Source organism: Heteronotia binoei, unplaced genomic scaffold (genome assembly GCF_032191835.1).
Source record: "Heteronotia binoei isolate CCM8104 ecotype False Entrance Well unplaced genomic scaffold, APGP_CSIRO_Hbin_v1 ptg000889l, whole genome shotgun sequence".
Classification (NCBI taxonomy): domain Eukaryota; kingdom Metazoa; phylum Chordata; class Lepidosauria; order Squamata; family Gekkonidae; genus Heteronotia; species Heteronotia binoei.
Genome location: NW_026800119.1, coordinates 12,117 through 26,115, shown reverse-complemented (window position 1 = coordinate 26,115; position 13,999 = coordinate 12,117). Strand labels below are relative to the sequence as shown.

Below are 13,999 nucleotides of genomic sequence, written 5' to 3'. Positions count from 1 at the left end.
GATGCTTACTCGTATCGCCGACTGCTGGCAGACCCAGTGCAGATCTTAAAAATTAACATTTTAGCTGCTCGTCTACCTTCTGTTTGGTGCCTGTTTTTTTTAATTTGTGAATATTGTTTTAAATTGCTCTTAACGGTTAAGAACCTCAGAAGAGCCCAGCTGGATCAGGCCAGTGAGGGTCCTTCTAGGCCAGCCTCCTATCTTATATAGTGGCCAGCCAGTTCCTCTGGAGATCCAGCAACAAGGCAGAGAGGCCGAGGCCTTCCCCTGAGAAGAACATCAGAAGAGCCCTGCTGGGTCAGACCAGTGAGGGTCCATCTAGCCCAGCCTCCTGTCTCACACAGTGGCCACCCAGTTCCTCTGGAGGGACAACAAAAGCGCAGAGAGGCCGAGGCCTTCCCCTGTTAGAGTATTTTGCACGCAGCAGAAGAGCTGAAGGAGAGGGACAGGCAAAACACAGGAATTAATAGACAAGAGAAACAGCTGTATTCAATGGTAGATATATTTATCAGGAAAGTATCCAATATTCAGAGTCGTTGCCAGGCCAAGGTCATACACAGTAATCAGTACACACTTCAGTAGATAACAGTATACAGCAGTAAGTATACACAGCACGATAGATGACAGTATACAGCAGTAAGTATACACAGCACGATCCAAGCACAGTAGCATAGGATCCAACACCAGCAGTGATCGCTGCCACCCAGATAGTGGGCCTCACAGTACCCACAATCCTTACAGGCAGACTGAGCAGGCTCACTGAGCTTCCCTAAGTACACGTACCAATTATGCAAGGTTGCATCAGCTCTGTGAGTCAGCACAAAGCCTAATTACAGGTGAGGTCATGCCACCTTACCTCAGTAACAGGTAACAGCTGGATCATGATGCAGCATGACTCAGCATGACATTGCAGAAACAACATTACTATTACTAAGATGGAGTCAGTCAGCCATGTTAGGACTGAGTTCCAACAGAGCCCTGCTGGGTCAGACCAGTGAGGGTCCATCTAGTCCAGCCTCCTGTCTCACACAGTGGCCACCCAGTTCCTCTGGAGGGACAACAAAAGCGCAGAGAGGCCGAGGCCTTCCCCTGAGCAGAACCTCAGAAGAGCCCTGCTGGATCAGACCAGGGAGGGTCCATCTAGTTCAGCCTCCTGTCTTACACAGTGGCCAGCCAGTTCCTCTGGAGGGCCAACAACAGGGCAGAGAGGCCGAGGCCTTCCCCTGAGAAGAACATCAGAAGAGCCCTGCTGGGTCAGACCAGGGAGGGTCCATCTAGTCCAGCCTCCTGTCTCGCACAGCGGCCAACCAGCACCTCCGCAAATCTTTCTAAGCCCCATTGAAAACTATTTGTTCCGGTGGTCATTCACCACATCAGCTGGCAGTGAATCCCTCGCTTTAGTCCCTCTGTGTGGAGAAGTGTATTTCCATCCTGAGACCTCCTGCCCATCCGTTTCGTTGGATGCCCTCGAGTTCTAATCTTTTGGGAGAAGGAGGTTCTCTTTGTCAACTCTCTCCACCCCACGCATTGTTTTATAAACCTCTGTCTTGCCTCCCCGCCAGTCTAAACAGAAAAGTCCCAAACTCTTCAGCCTTTCCTCACAGGGAAGGTGTTCCAGCCCCCCTCATCCTCTTGATCGCTGCGATCATCCTTTCGTGTGTTTTGTGTAGTCTAACCTGTTAAGTTGCCTCAAGCCGTTCTGCGGAGAGGAAGCCAAGAAATCGTCGTTCTGCCCTTCTCCCAAGGTCCTTAAGGCAGTTCCTTCCTCTTTGTTGTGGGCACAAGAGCCTGGTGAAAGAAGCTAGAGAGAGCAGATTGGCTCAAAGTCATGCGGTGAGCTTGGGGGCAAGGTTGAACCCGGGTTCTCCCCGTTCCTGATTTAACCCCTACGTCACAGTGACCGTCTAGGAACAATGATACAGTTCTCGTGAAGGGTTATTCCTGGAGTGGCCTCAGCATACCCTGAAGTGGGGCAGCTGCTGAGGCCCAGGTCTCCTAGTGGGGCCCACTGCTGCTCCCACCCTCTCTCACCTCCCTCCGGTTGTTGTGAGACCCTCCCACCGGCACTGTCAGGGAAGCGAGGGCTGGAAAATGAGCAAAGGAACATGAACATATGGACATATGAAGCTGCCTTATACTGAATCAGACCCTGGGTCCATCAAAGTCAGTATTGTCTTCTCAGACTGGCAGCGGCTCCCCAGGGTCTCCAGCTGAGGATTTTCACGCCTACTTTCCTGGACCCTTTTTAGTTGGAGATGCCGGGGATTGAATCTGGGACCTTCTGCTTACCAAGCAGATTCTCTGCCACTGAGCCACAGCCCCATTCATGGCTCTCCAGGGTCTCCAGCTGAGGTTATTCACGGCTACCTGCCTGGACCCTTTTTAGTTGGAGATTCCGGGGATTGAACCTGGGACCTTCTGCTTCCCAAGCAGATGCTCTACCACTGAGCCACAGTCCCATTCATGGCTCTCCAGGGTCTCAAGTGGAGGTTCTTCACACCTACTTGCCTGGACGCTCTTTAGTTGGAGATGCCGGGTATTGAACATGGGACCTTCTCCCAAGCAGATGCTCTACCACTGAGCCACAGCCCCATTCATGGCTCTCCAGGGTCTCCAGCTGAGATTTTTCCTGCCTATTTGCCTGGACCTTTTTTTAGTTGGAGATGCCAGGGGTTGAACCTGGGACTTTCTGCTTACCAAGCAGATGCTCTACCACTGAGCCACCGTCCCTCCCCAGGAGGACCAAGGAGCTGCAGTAGGACCAATGGCTAGGCACTGGGGAAAGAGAGCGCAGGTGGCTGGATTGTGTAGATGGCCACTTATACCTTTGGGCACATGGATTTAATTTAATCAGATCCTTCTAACTAGGTTTGATTCACCTGGAAGCTCTGAAGTCCCCAGTGTAATGCCGGTGGGTGCCATGGCACCCCTCAGTACCTTTTCCGGCACCTGCCAAGTGTTTTTCAGAAGTGGGCAGGACCAGCAAGGCTTCTCATTGGCCGCTGGAAATTTGATTGGCTATGCAGATTTTTAAAACATTTCCTCAACATCACAAGGATCTTTACTATGTGACTGAAGGTAAGTTATGGCAGCCATTTTGTGGCTGACTCCACCTCCTGTCGCTGCCATTTTGTAGCTGACTCCACCTCCTTACGCTGCCATTTTGTGGCTGACTACCTCCTGTCGCTGCCATTTTGTGGCTGACTCCACCTCCCGTCGCTGCCATTTTGTGGCTAACTCCACCTTCTGTCGCTGCCATTTTGTGGCGGACTCCACCTCCCGTCGCTGCCATTTTGTGGCTGACTCCGCCTCCCGACGCTGCCATTTTGTGGCTGACTCCACCTCCCGTCGCTGCCATTTTGTGGCTGACTCCACCTCCCGTCGCTGCCATTTTGTGGCTGACTCCACCTCCTGTGGCAGCCATTATGTGGCTTTGACCACCACACTGTTTCAAAATTCCAAAGATACCCACAGGCTCAGAAAGATTGAAGACTTCTGGTTTGGACCAAAATCGTTTGCTGTGGTCTGCCTTCTTTGGGACGGGCTGTGGGTGGATTAAGACATTGGACAGTTACATAAATTCTCAAGAACAAAGCTGGAGTCCAACTCTGTTTTGTTGCTTCACACCAACACGGCCGCCCACTTGGATCTGTAGAAATTCTCAAGGTTGGCAGCCATGTTGGACTGAAGCAACAAAACAAAGTAGGAGTCAAGTTGCGCCTTTAAGACCAACAAAGTTTGGTGTGTACATCCACAGTATTCCAATGTATTTCTCTTTTAGAATCGTGTGTCAGCACAATTTTTTGTACTGAAATTCTCAAATAAGGGATGTCGACTGTATACTTAACACCGTTTGCTTAATTAATACTTATAACCATTTTCATTTTGTGTAACCTTTTTTTATAATGGCAATCTCGAGTGATGGTTATAATGTATGGAATGATGATAAAAAGTAAATTAGGTGGACAAGAACATCGCTAGGAAATACATGTCCTTTTGTTTTACCTAGACTTGTAGCAACAGGGGAGGGATGGTGGCTCAGTGGCAGAGCATCTACTTGGTGAGCAGAAGGTCCCAGGTTCAATCCCCGGCATCTCCAATTAAAAAGGGTCCAGGCAAATAGGTGTCAAAAACCTCAGCTGGAGACCCTGGAGAGCAGCTGCCAGTCTGAGTAGACAAGACTGGCTTTGATGGACCCAGGGTCTGAGTCAGTATAAGGCAGCTTCATATGTTCATATGTTCAACAGCAATTAACAGGCAACTTTTATACCTTTTATTGCTATTTAGACCAAACGGTCTTCCGATTTATTACACTATTTCGCCATTTGATCCTAACTTTGTATCAGTTCGCACTCTTAACCCACCAACTGCAGGTATTTCATCCCACTGCACCCTGTCGCCTTGTCTGAAGAAGTCTGCATGCATACGAAAGGTCGCATTCTGAATACAACTTTCATAGAATCATAGAGTTGGAAGGGACCTCCAGGGTCATCTAGTCCAACCCCCTGCACAATGCAGGAAACTCACAAACACCTCCCCCTAAATTCACAGGATCCTCATTGCTGTCAGATGGCCCTCTAGCCTCTGTTGAAAAACCTTCAAGGAAGGAGAGCCCACCACCTCCCGAGGAAGCCTTTTCCACTGAGGAATTACTCTAACAGGAAGTTCTTCCTAATGTTGAGCCGGAAACTCTATTGATTTAATTTCAACCCATTGGTTCTGGTCCTACCTTCCGGGGTCACAGAAAACAATTCCGCCCCATCCTCTATAGGACAGCCTTTCAAGGCCTTGAAGATGGTGATCCTATCACCTCTCAGCCGCCTCCTCTCCAGGCTAAACATCCCCAGTTCCTTCAACCTTTCCTCATAGGACTTGGTCTCCAGACCCCTCACCATCTTCGTCGCCCTCCTCTGGACCCATTCCAGCTTGCCTATCTCCTTCTTAAAATGTGGTGCCCAAAACTGAACACAAGACTCCCGGTGAGGTCTTACCAGAGCAGAGTAAAGCGATACCATCGCCTCACGTGATCTGGACACTAGACTTCTGTTGATACAGGCCAAAATTGCATTTGCCTTTTTAGCCACCGCATCACACTGTTGTTGGTCTTAAATCTACATGGTCCACTTTGTTGGTCTGTAATCGACACGGGTGTCAGCTTTAACCAGCACTTCCCAGCTGACATGCAGCTTGTGTTCCGTTTTCTCTGCAGATGTTGAACGCGTGATCGGCTTTGCATCGGTCGACCTCTCCCCCCTCCTCTCGGGCTTCCAGCTAGTCTGCGGCTGGTACAACATCACCGATTTCAGCGGGCAGTGCCGGGGACAGCTCAAAGTCGCCGTTTCTCCCCTGGAAAGCATCATTCATCTCAAAGAAGAAAGGCAGGCGAGAAGCCGCTCAAAGGCCCCCGATTCAGCTGTATGTTCCATTTCTGGTTTTGAGTTCTGTTCTCTTGTCTGATAAGATGTCTCTGAACATTCCACATTAGACGGTCTAATTCAGGGGTGGCCAAACTTGCTTCGCGTCACGCCAGGCTTAATGCAAGCGTAATATAAAGCCGCAAGAAAAAAACTGTGGAAAAATAACGAGAAAGACTGAAAATTATTTCGGAAATACATGCGATTGCTCAAATGCCTCTTAAACGATATAATCGTTGGTGTCACGATAAATTCCAAAAACGGTGCAAGAGAACAAGTTTACACCGTCCTTTCAGTTCATCATGGCAGTTTCAGTGAATCAGAACCCATGACCCTGAGGTTAAGAAGATGATTTTGGATTTATATCCCGCCCTATACTCTGAATCTCCGAGCCTCAGAGTGGTCACAATCTCCTCTACCTTCCCCCCACACACACACACAGAACAAACACCCTGTGAGGTAGGTGGGGCTGAGAGTACTTTTACAGCAGCTGCCCTTTCAAGGACAGCTTCTATGAAAGCTATGGCTGACCCAAGGCCATCTCAGCAGCTGCAAGTGGAGGAGTGGGGAATCAAACTCAGTTCTCCCAGATAAGAGAGCTATGGCTCTCCCAAGGCCATTCCAGCAGCTGAAAGTGGAGGAGTGGGGAATCCGACCCGGTTCTCCCAGATAAGAGAGCTATGGCTGACCCAAGGCCATTCCAGCATCTGCAAGTGGAGGAGTGGGGAATCAAACCTGGTTCTCCCAGAGAAGAGAGCTATGGCTGACCCAAGGCCATTCCGGCAGCTGCAAGTGGAGGAGTGGGGAATCAAACCCGGTTCTCCCAGATAAGAGAGCTATGGCTGAGCCAAGGCCATTCCAGCAGGTGAAAGTGGAGGAGTGGGGGAATCAAACCCGGTTCTCCCAGATAAGAGAGCTATGGCTGAGCCAAGGCCATTCCTGCAGGTGCAAGTGGAGGAGTGGGGAATCAAACCCGGTTCTCCCAGATAAGAGAGCTATGGCTGACCCAAGGCCATTCCAGCAGCTGCAAGTGGAGGAGTGGGGAATCAAACCTGGTTCTCCCAGATAAGAGAGCTCTGGCTGACCCAAGGCCATCTCAGCAGCTGCAAGTGGAGGAGTGGGGAATCAAACTCAGTTCTCCCATATAAGAGAGCTATGGCTGACCCAAGGCCATTCCAGCAGCTGCAAGTGGAGGAGTGGGGAATCAAACCCGGTTCTCCCAGATAAGAGAGCTCTGGCTGACCCAAGGCCATCTCAGCAGCTGCAAGTGGAGGAGTGGGGAATCAAACTCGGTTCTCCCAGATAAGAGAGCTATGGCTGACCCAAGGCCATTCCAGCAGCTGCAAGTGGAGGAGTGGGGAATCAAACCCGGTTCTCCCAGATAAGAGAGCTATGACTGACCCAAGGCCATTCCAGCAGGTGCAAGTGGAGGAGTGGGGAATCAAACCTGGTTCTCCCAGAGAAGAGAGCTATGGCTGACCCAAGGCCATTCCAGCAGCTGCAAGTGGAGGAGTGGGGAATCAAACCCGGTTCTCCCAGATAAGAGAGCTATGGCTGACCCAAGGCCATTCCAGCAGCTGCAAGTGGAGGAGTGGGGAATCAAACCCAATTCTCCCAGATAAGAGAGCTATGGCTGACCCAAGGCCATTCCAGCAGCTGCAAGTGGAGGAGTGGGGAATCAAATCCAGCTCTCCCAGAGAAGAGTCCGCACGCTTAACCACTACGCCAAACTGGCTCTGGAGGGAGGGAGTTTTGGGAAGAAAGCAACTTTAACTTCAAATGCCTTCTCCAAGCTGACCAACGGGGCAGTGAGGGTTTCAAGAGCAGCATAATACGTGTGAAAGGGTCACATGTGGCTCTCAAGCTACAGTTTGGCCACCCCTGATCTAATTCATCTTACATGTATATGAATATTCTATATGAGATGGTTGGAGGGGAGGAAGTTACACATATTTCTTCTCTCGTGTTTTGTGACTTCTGGTCAAGCACGAATGTAAGAAGCTGCCTTATACTGCATCAGTTAATTTACATCGGCCAAGATGTATCCCCAGTCCTGTTCTAAGCGGCATGAGCGGCAGTCCCTCAGTAATATGCTAAAGGCAGGAGGCCGTGGCTCAGCAGAACAGCCTCCATTTGACACGCAGAAAGTCCCAGGTTCAATCCCCAGGATAGGGCCAGGCAGTAGGTGATGGGAAAGACCTGAGTTCGATCCCGACAGAAGCTGGGTTCAGATAGCCGTCTCAAGGTTGACTCAGCCTTCCCTCCTTCCGAGGTCGGTAAAATGAGTCCCCGGCTTGCTTGGGGGTAAACCGACATCTCCTGACCATCCCTGGCCCAAGGGACGTCGGTCTTGCCTCGACCAGGGCCGGGGCCTTTTCGGCCCTGGCCCCAACCTGGTGGAATCAGCTTCCTAAGGAGATACGGGCCCTACCGGATTTGTTACCCTTCCGTAGGGCCTGTAAGACGGAGCTGTTCCGCCAGGCGTTTAGGTTTTAACAATTTATTAATAACATATGGTTACAGTAATTAATTGTCTCTTTTCTATGCTAACCCATATGATATTTCGACCCCCCCCTCCCTCCAATGTTTGACTTCCCCAAAGTTGTAAATTTAAATTCAATTATAAAGGTACCGCTAACCAATCAAAGTTCAATATTTTTCTTCTCTCATTACTACTAAAAAATTGTCCAGTGACTTTTTATATTCCATTCTTTCTCCATATATCTTTTAAATTTCTTCCACTCCTTTTTGAATATATCTAGATCGTAGTCTTTTAAAGTTTTAGTTAATTTGTCCATCACACTCCACGATAAAACTTTCACAATCCAGTCCCATTTCTCTGGTATTTTTCCCTATTTCCACAGCTGCGCACACAATGTCCTAGCAGCTGAGAGCAAGTACCAAATTAAAGTCCTGTCTTCCTTTGGAAGTTTTTCTAATTGTAATCCAAGCAAAAAAGTCTCTGCAGTTTTTACCAGGCGTTTAGTTGAGGCAAGCGAGCGTCCTTCTCGTTGCCTATACCATCGACCATCCGCCCTCACAGCGATCCGTCATCTGAATTATTATTTCTGGGCCACTGATTATCTTCCAACCTGCACTGTGAGCCCGCCCACCTTTGCTATATAGTACCGTGTTGTGTCGTTTTGCTTTTAATTGCATTTTATTGGTTTCTATCGTATTTGACGGGTTTTACTTAGGTGTAATCCACCTGGAGCCCATTTGGGAAAGGGCGGGATAGAAATTTACCAAAATCAATAAAATAAAAATAAAGCGTAGATCATCATCATCATCATCAGCCTTTATTGGCATAAAAGAAATCAGTTATACAGAATAAAGGGATTACCAAGTTATACAGAATAAAAATTACCCATAAAATACAAAAGGTTCAGTTAACATTTAGAAACTTCATTACCAATTAAAACTATGGCTGCAAAATCCTTTGGTGTATCTTGGTGGCCAGAAAAATGAACTTGGCTACTATTTCGGTGTCTTTCGGGGAGTAAACACTTAGGAGCCTACAGAATTTTATGCCTTTTAAATATTGAGGCATAAAGCGTGGATGACTGGGGAAGGCAATGGCAAACCACCCCGTAAAAAGTCTGGCAAGAAAACGACCTGATGTGATGTCACCCCATGGGTTGGTAACGACCCCAATGCTTGCACGGGGGGCTGCCTTTACCTTTACTTTACCTTTTTACCAGAGACTGAACCTGGCACCTTCTACCTGTCCAGCAGATGCTGTGCGCTGAGCCACAGCCCTGTCTCCACAACGCTGTCCCAGAATACCACCTTCTGGAACCAGGCTCTGTTTACATTGCGCTTCGCGCAGGTCGAACGCTCTGCAGTTTCCACAAAGACGCAATTCCCGGTTTCTCTGTTGCAGATCCCGGCAACGAGCCCCTTTGCCTTCCAGGCGAGGGACTTGTGTGGAGTGTTCCCCACCTTTTCCACGAGAGGCACAGAAGAACTCTTCCACCCTTTGTCAAAGGGCACCGAGGCCGGCAATCGTGAGAGGTAAGGGAGAAATGGGAGACATTTGGGCTTTCCAAAACGGCGGAGGGGAGGGGGGAGGGGCTTTTACACAGTAACTTGGGATTTTATTTGTAGCAGGAGCTCCTTTGCCTATTAGGCGACACCCCCCTGATGCAGCCAATCCTCCAAGAGCTTACAGGGCTCTTCTTAAAGGGCCTACTGTAAACTCCAGGAGGATTGGCTACATCAGGGGGGTGCGGCCTAATATGCAAAGGAGCTCCTGCTACAAAAAAGCCAACTATCTGTCTGTCTGTCTACCTATTGCTTTTTTTGTAACAGGAACTCCTTTGCATATTAGGCTACACCCCCCGATGCAGCCAATCCTCCAAGAGCTTCCAGGGCTCTTCGTACAGGGCCAACTGTAAGCTCCAGGAGGATTAGCTACATCAGGGGGGTGCGGCCTAATATGCAAAGGAGCTCCTGCTACAAAAAAAAAAAGCCCTGACAATAACTGTTACCCTTTTTCCGCAAAATCGGATTGTGTTTTGACAAGGATATCTTCCGCTAAGGAGCTTATTGAGCTGGGTTGTTTTAATCATATACGATGGATTTATTGTGGGATTTTAATCCTTTTTATTATGTCTGTAATCTGCCCTGAGCCCGTATGGGAAAGGGTGGAATATAAATCTGCTAAATAAATAAATAAAATAAATAATCACATCTCCCTGTCACTCATACTTAGGGCTTTTTTTGTAGTAGGAACTCCTCTGCCTATTAGGCCACCCGCCCCTGATGCAGCCAATCCTCCTGGAGCTTACATAGACCCTGTACTAAGAGCCCTGTAAGCTCTTGGAGGATTGGCTACATCAGGGGGACGTGGCCTAATATGCAAATATAGGGCTTTTTTTGTAGCAGGAGATCCTTTGCCTATTAGGCCACACACCCCTGATGTAGCCAATCTTCCTGGAGCTTACAGTAGGCCCTGTACTAAGAGCCCTGTAAACCCTTGGAGGATTGGCTACATCAGGGAGGTGTGGCCTAACACCAGGGCTTTTTTATAGCAGGAACTCCTTTGCCTATTAGGCCACACACCCCTGATGCAGCCAGTCCTCCTGGAGCTTACAGGAGGCCCCGTACAAAGAGCCCTGTAAGCTCCAGGAGGACTGGCTACATCAGGGGGTGTGGCCTAATATGTGAAGGAGTTCCAACTACAAAAAAAAGCCCTGCTCATACTGTAAATAATGGGATTCTCCTTTCCCACTTTCTGCTAGTGTATTCATTATTAGTGCAACTACCGTGGAAACATAAAGCTGGAAGGAACCTCAAGGGTCATCTAGTCCAGCCCCCTGCACAACACAGGAAAGTCACAGCTGCCTCCCCCACCCACCCACACACTCCTCCAGTGACTCCTGATACATGCTGAGAGCAGAAGAAGACGACTGCAGATATATACCCCTCCCTTCTCTCTGAATCAGAGTCTCAGAGCAGCTCACAATCTCCTGTACCTTCTCCCCCCACAACAGACACCCTGTGAGGTGGGTGGGGCTGAGAGGGCTCTCACAGCAGCTGCCCTTTCAAGGACAACCTCTGCCAGAGCTCTGGCTGACCCAAGGCCATGCTAGCAGGTGCAAGTGGAGGAGTGGGGAATCAAACCCGGTTCTCCCAAATAAGAGAGATCTGGCTGACCCAAGGCCATTCCAGCAGCTGCAAGTGGAGGAGTGGGGAATCAAACACGGTTCTCCCAGATAAGAGAGCTCTGGCTGACCCAAGGCCATTCCAGCAGCTGCAAGTGGGGAGTGGGGAATCAAACCTGGTTCTCCCAGAGAAGAGAGCTATGGCTGACCCAAGGCCATTCCAGCAGGTGCAAGTGGAGGAGTGGGGAATCAAACCCGGTTCTCCCAGATAAGAGAGCTCTGGCTGACCCAAGGCCATTCCAGCAGCTGCAAGTGGGGAGTGGGGAATCAAACCCGGTTCTCCCAGATAAGAGAGCTATGGCTGACCCAAGGCCATTCCAGCAGGTGCAAATGTAGGAGTGGGGAATCAAACCCGGTTCTCCCAGATAAGAGAGCTCTGGCTGACCCAAGGCCATTCCAGCAGCTGCCAGTGGAGGAGTGGGGAATCAAACCCGGTTCTCCCAGATAAGAGAGCTCTGGCTGACCCAAGGCCATTCCAGCAGCTGCCAGTGGAGGAGTGGGGAATCAAACCCGGTTCTCCCAGATAAGAGAGCTCTGGCTGACCCAAGGCCATTCCAGCAGCTGCAAGTGGAGGAGGGGGGAATCAAACCCGGTTCTCCCAGATAAGAGAGCTATGGCTGACCCAAGGCCATTCCAGCAGGTGCAAATGGAGGAGTGGGGAATCAAACCCGGTTCTCCCAGATAAGAGAGCTCTGGCTGACCCAAGGCCATTCCAGCAGCTGCCAGTGAAGGAGTGGGGAATCAAACCCGGTTCTCAGAGATAAGAGAGCTCTGGCTGACCCAAGGCCATTCCAGCAGCTGCCAGTGGAGGAGTGGGGAATCAAACCCGGTTCTCCCAGATAAGAGAGCTCTGGCTGACCCAAGGCCATTCCAGCAGCTGCAAGTGGAGGAGTGGGGAATCAAACCCGGTTCTCCCAGATAAGAGAGCTATGGCTGACCCAAGGCCATTCCAGCAGCTGCAAGTGGAGGAGTGGGGAATCAAACCCGGTTCTCCCAGATAAGAGAGCCATGGCTGACCCAAGGCCATTCCAGCAGCTGCAAGTGGAGGAGTGGGGAATCAAACCCGGTTCTCCCAGATAAGAGAGCTATGGCTGACCCAAGGCCATTCCAGCAGCTGCAAGTGGAGGAGTGGGGAATCAAACCCGGTTCTCCCAGATAATAGAGCTCTGGCTGACCCAAGGCCATTCCAGCAGCTGCAAGTGGAGGAGGGGGGAATCAAACCCGGTTCTCCCAGATAATAGAGCTCTGGCTGACCCAAGGCCATTCCAGCAGGTGCAAGTGGAGGAGTGGGGAATCAAACCCGGTTCTCCCAGATAAGAGAGCTCAGGCTGAGCCAAGTCCATTCCAGCAGCTGCAAGTGGAGGAGGGGGGAATCAAACCCGGTTCTCCCACATAAGAGAGCTCTGGCTGACCCAAGGCCATTCCAGCAGCTGCAAGTGGAGGAGGGGGGAATCAAACCCAGTTCTCCCACATAAGAGAGCTCTGGCTGACCCGAGGCCATTCCAGCAGCTGCAAGTGGAGGAGTGGGGAATCAAACCCGCTTCTCCCAGATAAGAGAGCTATGGCTGACCCAGGGTCATTCCAGCAGCTGCAAGTGGAGGAGTGGGGAATCAAACCCGGTTCTCCCAGATAAGAGAGCTCTGGCTGACCCAAGGCCATTCCAGCAGCTGCAGGTGGAGGAGTGGGGAATCAAACCCGGTTCTCCCAGATAAGAGAGCTCTGGCTGACCCAAGGCCATTCCAGCAGCTGCAGGTGGAGGAGTGGGGAATCAAACCCGGTTCTTCCAGATAAGAGAGCTATGGCTGACCCAAGGCCATTCCAGCAGCTGCAAGTGGAGGAGTGGGGAATCAAACCCGGTTCTCCCAGATAAGAGAGCTCTGGCTGACCTGAGGCCATTCCAGTAGCTGCAAGTGGAGGAGTGGGGAATCAAACCCAGTTCTCCCACATAAGAGAGCTCTGGCTGACCCGAGGCCATTTCAGCAGCTGCAAGTGGAGGAGTGGGGAATCAAACCCGGTTCTCCCAGATAATAATCTGTGCACTTTATCACTACACCAGACCAGCTTTCCAGAGGAAGGCAAGAAACCTCCAGGATCCCTGGGCCAGTTTGACCTGAAGGAAAATTCCTTCCTGTCCCCAAAATGGTGACTGGCATTTCCCTGGGCATGTAAGAAAGAGCCAGGAGAACGAAGCACCGATGCAACCCTTCCTGCCGTCCTTCTCGTGATGCGCCTAAGTTCACAGCCACGTTGCTGTCAGATGGCCATCCAGCCTCTACTTAAAAACCTCCCGAAAAAGGAGAACTCCCCACATCTCAAGGAAGAAGCCTGTTCCACTGAGGAACCGCTCGGGAATGTGATTCTGTGAGGCCTGATTCTGTTAAGGAATATGGAATTAACGGAAATCATCATAAATTGTTTCTTTTTTTCAATGGCATTATATACAAATTGTCAAAGGCATCCGGTCGGACTTTCTGTTTTTCCTGAATGCAGATGTTGAGGGAGTCTGCTTTATAACTTATAGAGCCAGAAACTTGCAGTGCGAATTGAGAGAGAGAGCGATGTGTCCTCCGGGCCAAAGGTCGTCATCATCATCATCATTTTATTTATATCCCGGCCTCCCCGCCGAAGCAGGCTCAGGGCGGCTAGCAACACAAATCAATGCATTCATTATACAGTATATTTAAGCAAGACTAAAACGATAAAATTAATATTAATATGCTAGGAGACAGTTCAGAAAAGGGCAACTAGAATGATTAAAGGGCTGGAACACTTTCCCTATGAAGAAAAGTTGAAACGCTTGGGACTCTTTAGCTTGGAGAAACGTCGACTGCGGGGTGACATGATAGAGGTTTACAAGATAATGCATGGGATGGAGAAAGTAGAGAAAGAAGTACTTTTCTCCCTTTCTCACAATACAAG

General features: G+C 50.0%; 1 protein-coding gene across 1 annotated transcript in view; it reads left to right on the top strand.

The window, feature by feature from the left end:
- The window catches only part of C2CD3 (C2 domain containing 3 centriole elongation regulator), a 123,998-nt gene that overhangs the window by 98,800 nt on the left and 11,199 nt on the right, over positions 1 to 13,999 (top strand). Inside the window, exons 27-28 of the mRNA XM_060263796.1 lie at positions 5,210 to 5,415; positions 9,298 to 9,428. Of these exons, the coding sequence (XP_060119779.1) occupies positions 5,210 to 5,415; positions 9,298 to 9,428 (337 nt within the window). The remainder of the gene's footprint in view (positions 1 to 5,209; positions 5,416 to 9,297; positions 9,429 to 13,999) is intronic.